General features: G+C 41.5%; 1 protein-coding gene across 2 annotated transcripts in view; it reads right to left on the reverse strand.

Annotated features, from left to right (window-relative positions):
* il17rd (interleukin 17 receptor D) overlaps positions 1 to 21,038 on the reverse strand; it is a 115,207-nt gene that overhangs the window by 82,079 nt on the left and 12,090 nt on the right. Inside the window, exon 1 of one of the 2 annotated variants that reach the window (XM_073072236.1) lies at positions 5,142 to 5,303. The exons of the other annotated variant lie outside the window; for it this stretch is intronic. Within the exon in view, the coding sequence (XP_072928337.1) occupies positions 5,142 to 5,261 (120 nt within the window). The 5' untranslated portion in view covers positions 5,262 to 5,303. Of the gene's footprint in view, positions 1 to 5,141; positions 5,304 to 21,038 lie in introns of those variants that run through there. 2 annotated transcript variants of the gene reach the window in all.

Consider the following 21,038-nt stretch of genomic DNA (forward strand, 5'->3'; position numbering starts at 1 on the left):
CTGTGCCAATGACTTGGGATGAGTGTACTGTGGTCAAGCTTCCCCAGTGATATAAAAGCAACAGGCACAACAAGTTGTGAGGAGGACACAAAAGATATATAGATAGGTGATGTGAGTGGTCAAGGAAGTGGATGGATTACAAGATGGGAAAATGTGAGGTCATCTACTTTAGAAAGACAAATGCAAAAGAAAATTATCAAACTGGAGTGAGACCTCAAAATGGACTTAGATATCCTTGCATATGAAGCACAAAGAAGATAGAGCATGAAATGAAGAAGACAACAAATGGAATTCTGGTTAGATTTGAAGCACCTTGATTATTGCATACAGTTTGAGTCTCCATATGCTTGCATTGTAGATAATGAAATGATATTTAAGAACTAGGGGACTGTAGAGATTTGAATACAAGCAACATGACTATTCACCTAAATTATCAGATTCTGGTTGTTAAATATACATTCAGTAGCCACTTTATTAGGTACGTTCTGTTCCCAATAAAGTGAATAATGAATCTACGTTCATGGTCTTCTTCTGCTGCAGTCCATCCACTTCAATGTTTGCTGTGCTGTGTTCAGAGATGCTCTTTTGTTGTAATGTGTGGTGATTTGAGTTACTAATGCCTCACTGTCAGCTTGAACCAGCCTAACCATTCTCCACTGACCTCTCTCACTAACAAGGCGTTTTCACCTACAGAACTGCTGCTCAACAGATATTTTGTTTTTCACATCATTCTCTGTGGCATTTAATGACTTGTGCATGAAAATCCCAGGCAATCAGCAGTTTCTGAGATACTCAAACCACCCTGTCTGGCACCAAAGATCAAAGTTACTTATCCACTCTGATGTTTGGTCTGAATAAAACTAAACCTCTTGACCATGTCTGCTTGATTTTGTGCATTGAGCTGCAGCCATAGTCTGATTAGAAATTTGCATTAATGTGTACATGTGTACCTAATAAAGTGGTCACTGAGTGTACACTGAACCGATTAACAGGTTAATCCACCCAGTGGCTCGTGCCCTCTTCAGCTGAAGGCCCACAATACCAGTTCCAGGAACAGCTTATGTCTACAACTGTCAAATTAATGAACAAACCTGCAGAAACCACAGATCAGCTCTTGCACATTTTATTTTGCACTGATTTCTTGTAATGAACGGTCTCATTTTTTCTCTTCACCGTATTATTAAATTCATGCACAATTCATATTCTGTGCTGCCTGAACATAAGAAATAGGAGCAGGAGACGGCCCTCTGGCTCAACAAGCCTGCTCTGCCATTCAATAAGATCTTGGCTGAACTGACAATGGACTCATCTCCATCTACCTACCTTTTCCCCATAACCCTGAATTCCCCTACTATGCAAAAATCTACCCAACCTTGTCTTAAATATATTTACTAAGGTAGCCGCCACTGCTTCATTGAGCAGAGAATTCCACAGATTCACCACTCTCTGGGAAAAGCAGTTCCTCCTCATCTCCATCCTAAATTTACTCCCCCATATCTTGAGGCTATGTCCCATAGTTCTAGTCTCACTTACCAGTGGAAACAACTTTCGTGCCTCTACCTTGTCTATCCCTCTCATAACATGCCTGTGATGCTGCTGTAAACAAGTTTTTCATTGTATCTATACCTCACTGTAATTGTGCATATGACAATAAACTCAACTTTAAAAGACAGCAATATTAAATCAAACTTTTAGAATACTTCATGAAAATAAAGTTATATCACATACAAATTTTCAGAGGAATGCAAATTCTTTCCAAAATCCCAAACAGCACACATATTTTCTATTGTCAAATCCCATGGAATATACACATTAAGAAACCAGATGTTGAGGAGCTTAGGATTTCAAATGTTACACTTTTAAAATGGCAACTTTACATTTCAGCTGGGCAGCTTGAAAAAAAGATCAAGGAAAGCCTGTTATTTTATATATAAAAGTTCATAGTGGAGAATACGACAAAGAAGCCATGGAGATTCTTTATAAAACATTGGTTCAACCTCAACTAGAAGACTATTTCCAATTCTGGGTGCTACACTTTGGGAAAGTTGTAAGGGATCTAGAGAGGGTGTGGTAAAGATTTACCAAAAATGATTACTAACTTGGGAAGTTTTTGTCGTGTGGACTGACTGGAGAAGCGAAGGTTGTTCTCCTTGGAACAGAAGAGTCTGTGCAGAGATTTCACAGGCCTATTAAAACCTAAGAGATACTAGCATAAGTGGATAGAGTGCAAAGTGTTAACCATCAACAGAGAGATAAGATTCTGGAAACGTAGAAAGAAGGCAACTGGTACAAGTGCTGCTGTCTCATGGTTCCAGCAACTCAGGTTCAAACTTGACCTCTGGGGCCATCTGTGTGGAGTTTACACGTTCTCCCTGTGAACAAATGGGTTTCCTCCATGTGCTTCCGTCTTCTTCCAGAGCTCACAGATCTGCAGCTTAGTAGATTAATTTGCAGTTGTAAGTTGTCTTTAATGCGTAGGTCGACGCAGAATAAGGATTGGATTGGGTACGTTAATGTGAAAATAGAAATTATAAGTGGTAGGAGTCTACAGTGGATTATAATGGAATGGAAGAATGTTCAATTCAAAGGGAGCTGGGCAAGTATCATGGTAGTGCAGTGGTCAGCACAGTGCTTTACAGATCAGGTGACCTGGGTTAATTCCCACTGCTGCCCGTGAGGAGTTTGTACGCTCTCCCCACGACCACATGGGTTTCCTCCAGATGCTCCAGTTTCCTCCCACAGGTCAAGTTCATTGGTCATTGTAAACTGTCCTGTGATTACGCTAGGATTAAATCAGGAGATTGTTGGGTGGCGTGACTCGAATGGCCAGAAGGGCCTATTCTGCTCCGTTTCTCAATAAATAAAAATTAGGACTATTGAGGGTGAGGCTAACAGGATTGCTCTTTCTTGAAGCGGGCATGTAGATCACAAGGCAAATGGCCATATTTCATATTGTAATCACTCAGTGATCCTGTAATTAAGGGTTAGAAAATAGTGATGTTGTAAGTGTAAGATAGTGAATTATGAAATAAAATACTAATAGTAGGCATACAGAAAAATTTTACCCATTATTAGCCCACTAACTCCAAATGCACAGTACTACCTCCTTCACACAAACTGGGAGCTATTCGAATGCTTTCGATCCAATCTCTACGTTGGAACATTCAATGTTAATAAAACACGTTAACTATTTAGAGATATACCAGGACTATTCCAAATTTTGTTTGTAATGTATAACTCAGCCACTGTTTTCATTATTCAACAAGACGTGTACCAAGGTGGATCAGTTGGCAAATACATCACACAATGTCTGACCATGGAGCATATTTTGACATCACATTGTACATATAAAGAGCAAGTGTATTTAGCTCTAGAATTCAATAAAATAACTTACGACAGTTCTCATTACCAAGTTAAAAATAAAGATTGCGTACAATTAAATATAAAAATCAAACCTGGCTGTGATAACCTACAGCAAGAAGTAAACATTCTCAAGTACAGTATAACGAAATGTCAATTAACAACCCAGCATCCTTACAGGGGAGGAAAAAAACGGGAAATGCATCCCAGCCCCTGAGTGAACCAGATCAAACATGTTTCTTCAAAGTCCTTGAGTCTTTTTGAGTGCAAATCTTCTTAACTTCCTTCCTCACAGATCATTATAAAGTAATGGTGTTTCACTTCATCAAATCCAAATTCAAAGCAATTTGGGCAAATCTGAAAATGTGCGTACTTGCATCAAGTCAGAGCTTTTTAAGATCTTGTTCCCATTATTGGGAAACCGCCAAATGCAGGCGACCACATCAAGAACATCTCAAACTTTGAACCGAGCTACAATCAGAAGGCTCAAGGCAGCCCACCGATCTAATAAGTTCCAAAACTACAAAAGGGTAACATGGCTCATTTACAAGAAACAGGGGTGTGGGGGGGGTGGGAATGGTGAGGGAGGACGACAAATGGCCCCACGGGTAAACACAAACAACCACCATCTGGGAACCAGAGACCATAAACCGTTTGGCATGTCCACCGGCCATTCTGAATTGTAAACATTTGTAGCATGCTACCAAATAAAATGCAGTACTGCAGCGCGACGCAGTGCACTGTGCTCTCTGCAAGTGCATTCACGTGAACGACAACAAAAAAAAATACCATTTACATCTCGCCTCTTAATTCAGCAAAAGAAAATCAGATTTAGGAACTCCGTAAGAAACTTTTTTTTAAAAACTGAAGAAATTACCACACCTAACAGAGTTAATCACTCTAGTGATTAAAGGGCTGTGTTCTGCTCGCAGACTCGAAAGTTACAACCAGCCAGCTGGTCTGTAGCGAAGTGGCCTGCGGTTAAAAAGAGGAAATGCCAGGGAATTTAATGCAGTCACAAATGGGCCACTTCACTTCCGACTAAGGTCTCAGTTCAAAGGGAAACCTGCCCCCACAAACAATGCTTTCGGGGTTGTTCGGTCATTCTCCGCCACACCAACTCTGTCTTTCAATAAAGACTACCCGCAGATTTCTTTTTTTTTAAAGTACACAAATAAATCCTGCCCCAATCTTGCAGCTTGGATCCCTTCAGATTACAAGATGTGGAATGGAAATGAAACTGGCGAAGGAAAGCGGTTACACTTGTTGCTAACACTTTGATCAATCGAAGGCATAAAGGTCGAGCTCTGTTCATTAAAATAACAAAAGGCACCGTATCATTCAACAGCACAGGACAGCTCAGGTCAAATAACTCGCTGGAGATAAAGGATATTCCCTGATGACTGACTCTGCTGTCATCAGAGCGTAACCCTTCTTTCATGCAAGGCATTCAGAAGTGTCGGTGTTAACCACAAACACCAATGCAAACGGATCCTACTTTGCTACGAGTGCATTTGAGTTTCAAACAGCGCCGATCATTCTCGCTCACTGAAAACAGATCTCGGATTTAGCGATTTATCCATGAAATACCAGCATCTAAAATTAAATAGCCTAAAAAGCTCGAATGCAAGCTGATTCAATCATTAGAGTCTTCCTTTGCGATAAGGTGTTTAAAGGACGCAGTTCCACGCAAATCAACCCACTGCACCTTAACGAAAAAAAACCTGACCTAACCATAATAATAAGCCATTCGCATCTGTACAGAAAATCCTTTCCCTTACCTTTGAAGGACAGATCAACGAACTCCGCTGCTTGGACCTGGCGCCAGCCACCTTGATCCCGCGCTCGAAAATAGCGCACAAAGTTAAGAGGAAAACACTAACTTTCCTCCAAGCTGCCATGGTCCCGCTCCCAGCGCCAGCCTCCGACGCGCATGCGCCCTGCGCCGGACTCGAGTGGGTGGGCTGGTCGGCGCCTCTCCTGAGAAGTTCTGTAAGGAGGAGTGGACTTTCAGAGCGCCCTGAGTGGACCCCCAAACGTTCCGGCATTGCCAAATGGTAACCGCTCAGCATTTCAGATTTACTTTTTTTTAAAAAAAAAAGCAGAATGTTACAGGAAAGCAATTTGAATTCTCATTGTCTTCCACGCTGCTCTGAATTTTTACCATTTCACTTGTCCCTTTGCCTCCCATCAATTAAACTTTAAAATGAAGAATCAAGATTGTGGGCATTGCCAATTCAATGCTGCAGCTCAACTAGGCAATGAATGGATAACAGTATGGGATATTCGATAATCCTGTATATCATTTTGCAATTGACCAAATTTGCTAATCTGGTGATTTTAAGAATTGGTTTAGCCATTATTTTTATTAAAAGTACTAAGTGACAAATCCAGCAACTTCTAGGATAGCTATAAAATAATTAAAATCATTAGACTACTAGTACATGTGTATTCCTTCCTCTTGCCTATCCCTCAATTGTTGTCAATGGCCAAAATATCAATCCCTCATTCAAAAGAAAACAATGACTGGCAGAGAAAGAGACAAGCGAAATAACACATTCTTATCTAATCCTCTCTTTACAATGATACAGAAGAAAGCCTAAAATATTGACTCCAAAAGTAAACAACTCAATTTCTCCAATTCCCTCTCTCATTTCTTGTCCCCTGCAACTTTATCTCTCACATGTCCATCAACCTCCCTTTTGACTCCATAAACCGACATTAAGGGCTAACTGAAAGTGGTCAAGTAACCTGCCAGCACATTTTTGGGATGTGGGATACAACTTCATCCCATATCGCAAAGATGATCTGATAGGTTACTTTGGAATGTGGGATGAAGTTGTTTTCCTCACGTTGCTAAGAGGAATGCACAAATTCTGCACAGGTAGCAACTGAGGTCATTGTCAGAGTAAGACACAATCTGGAGCACAGAGGGAGCCACACCAACCACCTTGCTTGTGCCAGTAAGGCAATAGGACAACAAAATCCATTCCACTCCAACAAATCAATTCAAAAACAAATTCCAAAAATAATCTCCATTTTACACACATGCCAGATCATGCTCCTACCGAGATGCAATGTCCCTTCTTATTGTGATTCTTACACCTTAAAAAGTAAATTCCTGTCAACTTTCAGATCTGCCAAGTTAGCGACATTTCCATGAGTCTGGGAGGAATGTAGAACAATACAGCCCAGCACAGACCATTTGGCCCACAACTCCAAGATCAATCTAACCTTTCTGTACCCTATCACCCTCCATTTTTCTTTCTCTCTGTGTAATCTAAGAGTCTCTTAAATGTCCCCAATGATTCTGTCTCTATCACCACCCTTGAGAGTGTATTCTACACATTCTCTGTGTAAAACTCCTGCTTTGGATATTCCCCCCTTAAAGTCCAATCGCCATTTCCGCCCTGGGAAAAATTCTCTGTCTGTCCAATCAATCTATGCCTCCTATCATCTTTTACACCTCTATCAAGTCACTTCTTATTCTCCTACTATCCAAGAGAAAAGCCCTAGCTCATTCAAACTGTCATCATAAGACATGTTTTCTAAACCAGGCATCTCCTCCGCACCATCTCTAAAGCTTCCACATCCTTCCTATAATGAGGCACACAATACTCCAAGTGTGGTCTAACAAGAGCTTTATCAAGCTGCAACATAACATAACCTTGCAACTCTCGAACTCAATCCCTCAATTAATGAAGGCCAACACACCATAAAACTTCTTAACAATCCTATTAACTTGTTCAGCAACTCTGAGGGATCTATAGACTTAGACCCCAAGATCCCCTCCTGCCATTAACCCCGCAGTCTGCCTTCAAGTTTGATCTTCCGAAGTGAATCTCGCTTTTTTGTACTTAATTCTCTGCCACTACTCGGCTTAACTCTGCATTCTATCGATGTCCCATTGTAACTAAGACAACTTTCTGTACTATCCAAAACTCCACCAACTTCTGTGTCATTTGCAAACTTACTAACCCATCTTTCTACTTCCTCATCCAAGTCTTCAAAGAAAATCACAAAGAGCAGGGGTCCAGAACAGAGCCCCCTCCCCACCACTCCCGGGAACACTACAGGTCATCAGTGTCCAGGCAGAATATGCTCCATCTGTTAACATTCTCTGCCATCCGCAGACAAGCCAATTCTGAATCCACACAGCCAATTTTCTCTGGATCCCATGCCTCCTGACTTTCTAAACAAGACTAGCATGGGGAACCTTGTCCATAAGACAATAAGATATAGGTGCAGAATCGGGCATTCACCCCACTGAGTCTGGTCCACCATTCTATATGTCTGGATGACATATTATCCTTCTCAACCCCATTCTCCCTGTAACCTTTAACACCTTTAGTAATCAAAAACCTCTGTTTTAAATATACCCATCCATGGCAATGAATTCTGCAGTTTCACCATCCTCTGGCTAAAGAAATTCCTCCTCATTTCTGTTCCATAGGAACATCGTATTTTGAGTTTGTGCCCCCAGTCCTAGGCCCTCCCATTATAGGAAACATCCTCTCCATGTCCATTATATCTAGGCCTTCAACAGATTTATTGAAATCCACCATCATTCATCTAATGCCTTACTAAAATCCATATACACCCCATCTACTGCTCTGTCTTCATTGATCTGTTTTGTCACTTCCTCAAAGAATTCAATCCTGCTGGTGAGGCATGACCTGCCTAACAGTATCATAATTTTCCCTCCGCCATTTGAATACTTTCCTATACCATCTGCTCCTATCCTTGTCTAAACATACGGTGAAGGTCAGGGAGTTATAGTCACTGTCTCCGAAATGCTCACCCACCAAGAAATCTGTCGCTTGTCCAGGTTCATTACCGAACCTTGAATAAATCAAGAATTTAGAATAAACCAAAGTATTTTTGGAAGCACAGCACTCATCCCAAACATTATTCTGCCTGTTATTCCACTACAGCCTAGGAACCCACAGATTACATAAAAACCTCAATAGAACAGAAAGATAATTGAAAATAAATAATTAAATAACTTTATTTTAAATATTTATTCATTTCTATATCATTGCAAGCATAGAAGAAAGAAAGGTAGTGTGTAAGATTTGTAAGCATTCAAGTAGAAATAGTGCAAAATGGGCACTCAATCTAGCTACATCAGGAAATGAGGATTTCATGTTTTTAACCTACTAAGCCTTTCAGTTTTTATATGGAACAGATAGTAATGTTCTTCAGGCAAACAATGTTATTGAAATTGAGAACAAGGGGAAAAGGATCAGAGACATGGAACTTTAGCAAACCTTCTGGCACCATGTAACACAAAATATTTAAATTCATTAAGGGGATGGATCACAGAATCACTTTAATCCTGCACATTCAGAAATCACAGAGAACTCCAAATTCAAAAAATGTTTGCCAAATATCAGGCAAAAGCATTAATGGTAAAATATGCATGAAGAACCCAAGTCAAAAATGAATTTCATGAACACAAGAGATTCTGCAGATGCTGGAAATCTTGAGCAAGACACACAAAATGCTGGAGGAACTCAGGAGGTCAAACAGCACCTGTCAAGGGGAACCATCTGCTTCAAGGAGGTGCCAACCATATCAGTATACAAAAAGAATGTGGTATTCTGCCTCAATGACATTGTCCAGTAACACTTACATCCACTGTGTTGAAGAGCATCGAGAGGTTGATAATGAGGAAGATTATCCTGAAGAGTGACTTGGATCAGCTCCAATGTAGCACACACAAAATGCTGAAGGAACTTGTGTCTGTCATGTCAGTCTGCATCTAGGGAGAGGAATAAATAGTCAATGTTTTAGGCTAAAGCCCTTCATTAGGACCGGCCATTGGAAGTAAGTACAAGTCAAGTAAGAGGCAAGTTTTTCACACAGAGGGTGGTGGGTGCGTGGAATGCACTGCCAGCGACAGTGGTAGGGGTGGATACAACAGGATCTTTTAAGAGACTCTTAGATAGGTACAAGGATCTTAGAAAAATAGAGGTACAGGAGCCAGAAGACACACACTGAACGTGTCAGGAACAGTTTCATCTCCTCTGCAATCAGATTTCTGATTGGACAATGAGCCCAAGTACACTATATCACAATTGTTTTTCTTTTTTTGTTCTCTTTTTTGCATGACTTATTTATCTTTTAAATATGTATTTCTTATTGTAACATATAATTTTTATCATTATGTATTGTAATGTACGGCAGCAACAAAACAAAAATGTTCATGGCAAATGCAAGCAATACTAAACCTGATTCTGGTTCAAGTGCAACATTGGGCTGAGAGCTTTGCCCCCTGCTTTACCCCCTTAATGCAAATGATTGCACAGTAAAGTACGGCTCCAATGCTGTATTTAAGTTGCTGTTCATACCACAGTTCTTGGCCAAACCAATGGTGGTGATGAATTGGCATTCTCATCGAACATCAGCAAAAACAAAGAACTGATTATCGACTACAGGTGGAAGAAGCTGGAGGTTCAAGAGGCAGTCCTCATTAGAGGAACAAATGTGGAGAGGACCAGTAGCTTTAAATTCCTGGGCATTATCATATCAGAGGATTTGTTCTGGGACCAACATATACAGTAAGTGCTATTACAAAGAAGGCATGATGTCATCTCCATCTTCTTAGAAGCTTTTGTAGATTTCGCATGTCATCAAAAACTTTGACAACTATGTAGAGTGGAGAATATCATAACTGATTGCATCACGCCTGGTATGGAAACAACAATACCCAGGAACAGAAAAATCTACAGAAAGCCCCGTTCATCACAGAAAAAAAGCACAAGAAAAAGCTAGTTGTAAACATAAAAGGGAATCTAAAAGTATTCAATGACTACATGAATGGGAAAAGGTTGCAGTGGGAGAAATCCAGCTCAAACCAGGAAGGAAATCTATTTACGGAGAGCATGAAGGTAGTTATTATTTCCTGTGTCAGAATTAGAATCATAGATCACTACAACACAGAACCCACCTGTGTTGTACACACCCTTCAACCCTTCTAGTCCATGCTGAACTACTATTCTGCCTAGTCCCATCAACTCACACCTCGTACCTCTCCCATTCGTATACTTATACAAATTTCTCTCAAATTGAGATGAATAGTCTGGTTGTGTAGGCCGGCTAGTGGCGCAGTGACATCAGCGCCGGACTCCAGAGCAAAGGTTCCCAAGTTCAAATCCAGTCAGGCTGTTCCCGGACACGCTTTCCATCCGTGCCGGGTTGAGTGTCGAGCTCGCAACTCGGCCTCGTTTTAAAAAAAACACTGCGCTGTGAGAAGGACGTGGGGGACCACTCACAGAATCTTTCCTCCAAGACAACCACTTGAAAAAAAATAAAGTGGTTGCTGAGGCTCTGACGGAGTATGGCACACAAAAAAAAAAGTCTGGTCCTATCACTTGGAACATTTGATGATATCATTAATTTAATTACTGAGTTTTCCTCGAGTAAGATCAATCAATGGTTTAGATTGTCATGTGAGTCAAACATCATTTGTGTTGAAATAAAATAAAGGGTGAACATGGGAGGCTGAATGAGAATTGCTTGAGTCATTGGGGATTGCCTTCATGCAAACCCTGAACTTCTTCCAAAAGAATCAAACGTATAATTGGCGGTCAGGAGAACTTTCAAGTCCATCAAAGAGTTATATAATTTGTCTAAACCTTATCATCTGCATGGCAACATGGAATTCTTAAGGTAGGCAGTACAATATTTTCATCTGTATTTTGCAAATAAAGCAACCACATTAAATGTGAAGGATTCTCACTATTTGACTCGTCTGTACTCCTTAAACAAGCAGCGTGGGATATTTTAAATTAATAAAACATTATTTATTTAAGAATATTCTGCAGTGAGTTACACAACTATCCCTGGTCGTCCAGAGGACAAATGATAATGGTCTTCGACCAATAATGCATAATTTACCTGCTACAAATCAATGCTGACATTTTCCATCAATTCACATTTATCCGTGGTTCACTCAAGGAATAAAGGTATAATGTTCTCTCAGTGAGGAGCAAATTCAGAAATTAAAGGTGCAAAAGGGGACTTGGGAGTCACAGTGCTGGATTCCTAAAGGTTAACTTGCAGGTTGAGTCGGTAGTAAGGAAGACAAATGCAATATTGGCATCCATTTTGAGTAACTAGGATCTAAAGCATGGATGTAATGTTCAGGCATTGGTCAGGCCACATTTGGAGTATTATGAGCAATTCTGGGCCCCATAGTTAAGAAACAATGTGCAAGCAATGGAGAGGGTCCACAGGAGGTTTACAAGAATGATCCCAGGAATGAGAGGGCTAGCACATGAGGAGTACTTGATGTTCTGTGCCTGTACTTGCTGGAGTTTAGAAGAATGAGGGACGATCTAATTGAAACTCATCAAATATTGAAAGGCCTAATAAGCATTGATGTGGAATGGATGTTTCCATTAGTGGAAGAGTCAAATACCAGAGGGCACAGTTTAGAATAGAACAACATCCCTTTAGAACAGAGATTAGGACGAATTTCTTTAACCAGAGGGTGGTGAATTTGTGGAAATCTTTGCAGCTGCCTAGCACTCCGAAAACTAAAATAAATGATGCCCACAAAGCAGGAGAAGGCTCTAAGAAATAGCAAAGTGTTTTCAGGTAGCCGTTTACTCAGTTCGTAATGTAATTAAGAAATGGGAACAGTGGAGGTCAAGTTGAGGTCTGGAAGACCAAGAAAACTTTCCAAGAGAACTGCTTGTAGGATTGCTAGAAAGGCAAATCAAAACTCCCGTTTGACTGCAAAAGACTTTCAGGAAGATTTAGCAGACTCTGGAGTAGTGGTGCACTGTTCTACTGTGTAGTGACACCTGCACAAATATGACCTTCATGGAAGAGTCATTAGAAGAAAACCTTTCCTGCATCCTCATCACAAAATTCAGCATCAGAAGTTTGCAAAGGAACATCTAAACAAGCCTGATACATTTTGGAAACAAGTCCTGTGGACTGATGAAGTTAAAATAGAACTTTTTGGCCGCAATGAGCAAAGGTATGTTTGGAGAAAAAAAGGTGCAGAATTTCATGAAAAGAACACCTCTCCAACTGTTAAGCACGGGGGTGGATCGATCATGCTTTGGGCTTATGTTGCAGCCAGTGGCACGGGGAACATTTCACTGGTAGAGGGAAGAATGAATTCAATTAAATACCAGCAAATTCTAGAAGCAAACATCACACCGTCTGTAAAAAAACTGAAGATGTAAAGAGGATGGCTTCTACAACAGGATAATGATCTCAAACACACCTCAAAATCCACGATGTTCTACCTCAAGAGAAACAAGCTGAAGGTTTTGCCATGGCTCTCACAGTCCCCTGACCTAAACATCATTGAACATCTGTGGATAGACCTCAAAAGAGCAGTGCATGCAAGAGGGCCCAAGAATCTCACAGAAAAAGAAGCCTTTTGCAAGGAAGAATGGGTGAAAATCCCCTAAACAAGAATTGAAAGACTCTTAGCTGGCTACAGAAAGCATTTACAAGCTGTGATACTTGCCAAAGGGGGTGTTACTAAGTACTGACCATGCAGGGTGCCCAAACTTTTGCTTCGAGCCCGTTTCTTTTTTTGTTATTTTGAAACTGTAAAAGATGGAAATAAAAAAGTAATCTTGCTTAAAATATTAAAGAAATGTGTCATCTTTAACTTTATGCCTTTTGGAAATCAGGTCATCTTTTACTCGCTTAGCTATTCACAGTAACAGAAATTTTGACCAGGAGTGCCCAAACTTTTGCATGCCACTGTATTTAAAGCAGAGGCTGATTAGTAATACCTCAAGATTCAAGATTGTTTAATCTAATTTCCTGTACACAAGTGTAAAGGAGAACAAAATAATTGTTACTCTGGATCCAATGCTGCACAAAAAACCCAGAAAAGATAAAGAAAGAAGAGTAATAATTAAAAACATAATAAATGTCAATACATAAGATAGCTTTATGTATTGATTCAATGTCAATACATATTATAGTGAAGCTAGGCACATATAAAGTGTATATAAAGTGACTGATAGGAAATAATAAAGTAGTGATGGTTGGGGGCGCTCAGGGGTGTGTTAGTAGGGGGAGGTGTTGACCAGCCTTACTGCTTGGGGAAGTACACCCTATCCGCATTCTATGCGTCTTCAGACGATGCGGATTCACAGTTATGCGTTAAACCTATTTCTACCAACTTCTCCTTATATGCGTCCAAAACTCACAGTTAGGTGAGGCTGTTGGGACGAGAAGCACCGCTTTCCCGCCAATACAAGTCACATGCGCACACTTCACGGTCTCACTCCCGCCATTCTTGCGTTGGTTTTGGCAGCGTGTGGATGTGCGATCTTGCGCTCTTAAACTTTTGTTGTTTTTACCTACGGTGCACTGATTTTGTGGTTGAAATATTTAACTATGCCTCCTAAGCATCCTATGTCATGTCCTGGGCCATCAGCCAAGCGGCAGAGAACCGCTTTAACTCTTAAAAAAAAGTTGAAAATTATAAACAGGACTGCGTCAGGTGAAGGTAACATAGCTCTGGGACGTGAGGAAGTGTCAAGTGATATTGTTAGCTTTAATGCAAGTAGGGCATGGTTTTCTAAGTTTGTTAATCGTCAGAGCCTTCACAATTTAGCTGTGCGTGGTGAGCAAGCTAGTGCTGACCATGAAGCTGCTGAACACTACCCTGAGCAGTTGGGGGCTATAATAGCTGAGTTAGGCAAAAGCAGGTGTTTAATGCAGATGAGACCGGGATTATTTGGAAGTGTATGCCGAAACGCACTTACATAAGTAAGGATGAAAAGGCTGAATCAGGTTTCAAGGCAGCACAGGATAGGTTGACTCTGCTTAGGTGTTCCAATGCCAAACGAGAATGTAAGATGAAGCCTCCCTTGGTTTTGTGTCTGATGATCCTGGTGTGGATAGTACATGGCCTCCTCCCTGATTGGAGTGGGACAAACAGTCCATGAGCTGGAAGGTTGGAATTCTTCATGATGTTACTGGTCCTTTTCTAGCACCTTTCGGTACACATGCTCTTGGTGGTGGGTGGGCTAGTGCCGGTGATGTGCTGGGCAGTTTCGTCTCTCCATTGTTGAGCCTTCCTGTCTGCCGCAGTGCAGTTTCCATACAAGGCAGTGATGCAGCTGGTTAGGATGCGCACCTGTAGAATGAAATGAGTATGGGAGTGCAAAGTCGAGCTCTCTTCAGCCTCCTCAGAACGGAGAGGTGTTGCTGAGCTTTCCTGTAGGATGTGTTCTGGGACCATGCAATTGTGTGAGATGTGCACTTCTAGGAGTTTGAAACTGCTTGTTGATTCCACTGCTGTGGCCACCAATGCAAAGAGGGGTGAGTGGTGCGAGCTCTCTTGAAATCGATAACCATCTTCTTTGTCTTGTTGTCATTGAGGAAGAGGTTATTTCCATGGCAATGGGCCTCGAGCTCTTCCACCTCCTCTCTGCAGGCTCTCTCCTTGTAGTTGTGTGATGAGCTTTCCCGCCGTCCTGTCACTGGCAAACTTGACTGTGTGATTATTTGGGTTTTTGGCCATGCAGTCACGTGTGAGGTGAGTGTACAGCAATGAGTTCAGCACACAGCCCTGGGGGGTGGGTGGGCGCCCCTGTTGAGGATGATGGGGAGGGAGGAGTGGTTGTGCATCCTGACTATCTGAGGTCTGTTGGTTAGGGAAGTCCAACACATCCATTTGCACAGTGGTGTATATAGATTGAAGAGTAGGAGCTTGTTCACCAAAGTCTGTGGGACGAATGTTGAGCTGAAATCCAGAAACAACACTCTGACATAAGTGACATCAGTCCTGCTGAAGGGTCTTGGCCTGGAACGTTGACTGTTTGCTCTTTTCCACAGATGCTGCCTGGCCTCTGAGTCCCTCCAGCATTTTGTGTGTGTTGCTTGGATTTCCGGCATCTGCAGATTTTCTCTTGCTTCTGACATAAGTGTCCTTGTTTTCTAGGTGTGTCAGAGCTAGCTGCATGACAGATGCTATGGCACCTATCGTAGAGTTGTTCTGTTGGTCAGTATATTGGTGCGTGTCCAATTTGGCAGGAATGGAGTTTTTGATGTGTGTTGTTGCCAGCCATTCAAAGCACCTCATAATGATTGGTGTCATTACCATCGGCAGTAGTTGCTTAGCTTCAATGGTTACAGGGAAAAGATAGGAGAAGGGGTTGAGAGGGAAAATACATCAGCAATGATTGAATGGTAGAGAAGACTCGATGGGCTGAATGATCTTAATTCTGCTTCTATGTCTTGTGTTCTTCAGTGATGCACAGGCTTTACAAAATCATACCAGATACATGAATGTTAGATCACTGACTAATTCCAAGTAAACAAGCCAGAAAATGTTGGTAAGTAAACTTAAAATATTTGACTACTTTAATTGATGCCAATAAGAATTAAAAATGAAGGCTCACTCCTTCAGATACGAATTTTAGACTCCTTAATTAAAAAAAATTTAAATGTTTTCATCTCTTTTCGTCTCAGCTCCATCCCTTTCTCTCTCTCATGCTCTTTGTTTGCTTTATCTGAAAAATATTACATTGAATTAAATATTCTAAGTTAGACTTCGGAGTTTTGGTCTCTGAAAGCCTCAGTGAAGATTCTTCAGCAAGACTGTCACTCCTTATCATGTTCACACTTGATGTAGCCCCTCCGTAGAGGGGCCATTGCCAATTTAAAAGTGTGAGAACTCCAAGTTGCAATTCAATAGCCCAAATGCAAAATGCAGGAACTCATTTAAATTTCTGTGATAGGCTCACCTCTGATGAATGGCTGAATGGTCCAGCTGTTCTCGCCAGACCAGATGAGAAATATCCTGATCTGAGAATTCTCTCCACAGCAAACTTTAAGAATAAACGAGAGGCAAGAGTGAACACTGCAGGAAAATGGTGATGGATTGGAAGTGGTGTGGAACAATGAAACAGCAATTGAATTGAGTAAGTATTTTGCATCAGTCTTCACTCTGGAAGGCACCGGGAACATGCCAGAAATTCAAAGTGTTAGGGGGCAGAAGTGAGTGCAGTTGCTATCACTAAGGAGAAGGTGCTTGGGAACTTGAAAGATAGATGTCACCTGGACTAAATGGATTACACCCCAGGGTTTTCAAAGAGGTAGGTGAAGAGTGTGTGGATGCTTCAGTAGTGATCTTTCAAAAATCTCCATATTCTGAAATGACTTGGAGGACTGAAAAACTGCAAATGTCACTCCACTCTTTAAGAAGGGAGAGAGGCAAAAGACAGGAAATTATAGTCCAGTTAGCCTGACTTCAGTGGTTGGTAAGATGTTACAGTCCGTTATTAAGGATGAGGTTGCAGGGTGCTTAGGTGCATTTGATAAAGTCAGCATGGTTTCCTTAAGGGGATATTTTGCCTGACAGTTATGTTGAAAGTTTTTGAGGAAGGAACCCACAGGATAGAAACAGTCAGTGGGTGTTGTTTTACTTGGATGTTCAGAAGACTTTCGACAAGGTGTTGCACACGAGGCTGCTAAACAATATAGGAGCCCATGGTATTACGGGGAAGATATTAGCATGGACAGAAGGTTGACTGACTGACAGAAGATTAAGAGTGGGTTCCTCCCGGTGACCTGTAGTGTTCTGCAGGGGTCAGTGTTGGGTTGGCTACTTTTCCGATTATATGTCAATGATCTGGATGACGGAATTGATGGCTTTATGGCCGAGTTTGCTTATGATACAAGATAAACAGAAGAGCAGATAGTGTTGAGGAAGCAGCGAGTCTGCAGAAGGATTTGCACACTTTAGGAATACAGTGTAGGGAAGTGTATGGCCATGTACTTTGGTAGAAGGAATAAAGGATAAACTATTTTCTAAACAGGGAGAGATTTCAGAAATTGAAGGTGCAAAGGAACTTTGGAGCTCTAGTGCAGGATTTCCCCAAAGGATAACTTTCAGGTTGAGTTGGTGGCAAGGAAGGGAAATGTAATGTTACTACTTATTTCAAGAGGACTAGAATGTAAAAGCAAAAATGTAATGCTGATGTCAGGCCACATTTGCAGTATTGTGAGCAGTTTTGGGCCCATATGTAAGGAAGGGTGAATTTATGCGAATGATCCCAAGAATGAAAGGGGTAATGTATATGGAGCATTTGATGGCTCTGGGTCCGTACTTGCTGAAGTTTAGAAGAATGAGGGAAGCTCTCATTGAAACTTACCAAATATGCAGGACAACAAAGATTTTGTTTCCTGACTACTTTTGGGCATATCTTATTGGATTTTGTGATATTGATCATGAAAATCACCATTGAATTTCTCTATCACACACTCCTTTTTAAAAATTGCTTATATTTGTCATTTCAATTCTTTATTCAAGTCAATTAATATGTTGCCCACTATGTAGGCTGAAAAGGTTTCTGTCTTGTCCAGGCATGCTTAGGCAGGGTGGATGCCACATGGCAGGACAGGTTTTAGAAAGACAATAAATTTCTGTGAAGGTTTTTGATATTTGAGACATATGTTTCCCAGAATAGCTGATGCCAAGATCAAGGAAGGCATTTTTGTTGGTCCTCAAATCAAAGAGGTCATCAATGACAGGCAATTCGAACTACTTCTAGTCGGACAGCAGAAAATTGCATGGAAGGCATTCAAGGAATTTATTGAACATTTTCTTGGCAACTGCAGAGCACCAAGCTACCTGGAGCTGGTTGACAACATGCTTCAGGCATAGAAAACCATGAAGTGCAACATGTCAGTGTGGACATGGTGGAGGATTACAAATACCTGGGGATACGAATTGACAATAAACTGGACTGGTGAAAGAACACTGAGGCTGTCTACAAGAAGGGTCAGAGCCGTCTCTATTTCCTGAGGAGACTGAGGTCCTTTAACATCTGCCGGACGATGCTGAGGATGTTCTACGAGCCTGTGGTGGCCAGTGCTATCATGTTTGCTGTTGTGTGCTGGGGCAGCGGGCTGAGGGTAGCAGACATCAACAGAATCAACAAACTTATTCGTAAGGCCAGTGATGTTGTGGGGGTGGAACTGGACTCTCTAACAGTGGTGTCTGAAAAGAGGATGCTGTCCAAGTTGCATGCCATCTTGGACAATGACTCCCATCCACTCCATAATATACTGGTTAGGCACAGGAGTACATTCAGCCAGAGACTCATTCCACCGAGATGCAACACTGAGCGTCATAGGAAGTCATTCCTGCCTGTGGCCATCAAACTTTACAACTCCTCCCTCGGAGTGTCAGACACCCTGAGCCAATAGGCTGGTCCTGGACTTATTTTCACTTGGAATAAGTTACTTATTATTATTTAATTATTTATGGTTTTATATTGCTATATTTCTACACTATTCTTGGTTGATGCGACTGTAACGAAACCCAATTTCCTTCGGGATCAATAAAGTATGTCTGTCTGTCTGTCCGTCATTAAAGATTCATTTTTTGCATTCCTATTTAGACTTCTTCCCTGCAAATCTTGGTGCTGTTAGTGATGATCATGGAGAAAGGTTTCACCTTGACAATGCGGTCATGGAGAAACGGTATCAGAGCAACTGGAATCCATCAATGCTGGCTGATTATTGTTGGACACTTAAGCAAGAAGCTTCAGACACTGAGTACAAATGAAAGTCATCAACAAAACATTTTTAGCTTAGTTGAACTATTGCAAAGTGGCAGCCCCGTTATGCAATTAAAAGCATTATATTAAATAAAAGTTAATTTCTTTTCTTGTTTCTCCGAAGTCCTATGTGATACAAGTAGTCTGAAATTATATTCAGGAGGCATGGAGCAACTACTCCCCGCTGAACATCAACAGCTCCTCGGTAGAGATCGTTAAGAGCACCAAATTCCTTGGTGTTCACCTGGCAGAGAATCTCACCTGGTCCCTCAACATTAGCTCCATAGCAAAGAAAGCCCAGCAGCATCTCTACTTTCTGTGAAGGCTGAGGAAAGTCCATCTCCCACCCACCATCCTCATCACATTCTACAGGGGTTGTATTGAGAGTATCCTGAGCAGCTGCATCACTGCCTGGTTCAGAAATTGCACCGTCTCGGATCACAAGACCCTGCAGCGGATAGTGAGGTCAGCTAAGAAGATCATCGGAATCTCTCTTCCCGCCATCACGGACATTTACACTACACACTGCATCTGCAAAGGAAACAGCATTATGAAGGACCCCATGCACCCCTCATACAATCTCTTCTCCCTCCTGCCGTCTGGGAAAAGGCTCTGAAGCATTCGGGCTCTCACAGCTAGACTATGTAACAGTTTCTTCCCCCAAGCTATCAGACTGCTCAATACCCAAAGCCTGGACTGACACCTTGCCCTATTATTTATTGTAATGCCTGCACTGTTTTTGTGCACTTTATGCAGTCCTGTGTAGGTCTGTAGTCTAGTGTAGCTTTCTCTGTGTTGTTTTTTTTTACATAGTTCAGTCTAGTTTTTGTACTGTGTCATGTAACACCATGGTCCTGAAAAACGTTGTCTCATTTTTACTGTGTACTGAACTTACCAGAAGTTATGGTCGAAATGACAATAAAAATGATTTGACTTGACTTGATATTTATGTTCGGCTTCAAGCGCTCTATCATAAACAAAAAAGAATTCTGAGGAAGCAACATTTTCGAAAACATTTCTTGTCTGTACTTCAATAGAGTGGCTATGGAGAGAATGTTTCCAATAGTGGGACAGTCCAGGACCAGGGGAGCCAGCCTCAGAATGGAAGGACCATCCTTTAGAAAAGAGATGAAGAGGAATTTCTTTAGCCAGAGGATGGTGAATCTGTGCAATTCTTTGTCACAGACAGCTGTGGAGGCCAATTCATTGGGTATATTTAAAGCGGAGATTGATCGAAGCTTGATTAGTCAGAGCATCAAATTTTATGGGAGAAAGTAGGAGAATGGGTTTCAGAGGAAAATCAGCCATGATCAAATGGTGGAGCAGACTCGATGGGCTGAATGGCCCAATTCTGTTCCTACGCCTTATGGGAAGGAATGTCATTCTCTCTATCTAAGGTTCCAGTCAATACTTATTCCAGAATTAGCTCAATAAAAAACAAATTGTTGGAGGAGATTGCTGTGTGCAAATTGTCTTCCACATTTCACTTATTGCAATAAAAAGACTGAATGTACTCTGCTGCTATGAACTTCTTAGTCTGGGCTGAGGTTGTGCATTGTATGAATACAAGTAATGACACACACAAAATGTTCATGACTCCAACCTGCTGGCATGGACATCGATTTCTCAAACTTCCGATAATGCCACCACCCCTGACTTCACCATTCCCCATTCTCACTTACAGGCCCATCACCTCCCTGTGGTGCTCCTCCTCCTTTTCCATGGCCTTCTGTCCTCCTATCAGACTCCCCCTTCTCCAGCCCTGTATCTCTTCCCAGCTCTTTACTTCACCCCGCCCCCACCAGTTTCACCCATCACCTCGTGCTTCTTCCTCCACTCCCTCCCACCTTCTTACTCTGACTCCTCATCTTTCGTTCTCCAGTCCTGATGTAGGGTCTCGGCCTGAAATATCGACTGTACTCTTTTCCATAGATGCTGCCTGGCCTGCTGAGTTCCTCCAGCATTTTGTTTGTGTTGCTTGGATATCCAACATCCACAGATTTTCTCTTGTTTCTGTTATGAATATATATCTTTCTTTGTAATTCTAAAAGTTGTGAGGATGGTTACTGTTATGTCAAGAAATGAGGGAAAAGGAGTTGAACAAAATCTTGTTCAGAAAGG

Source organism: Hemitrygon akajei, chromosome 19 (assembly GCF_048418815.1).
Source record: "Hemitrygon akajei chromosome 19, sHemAka1.3, whole genome shotgun sequence".
In the NCBI taxonomy this organism is placed as follows: domain Eukaryota; kingdom Metazoa; phylum Chordata; class Chondrichthyes; order Myliobatiformes; family Dasyatidae; genus Hemitrygon; species Hemitrygon akajei.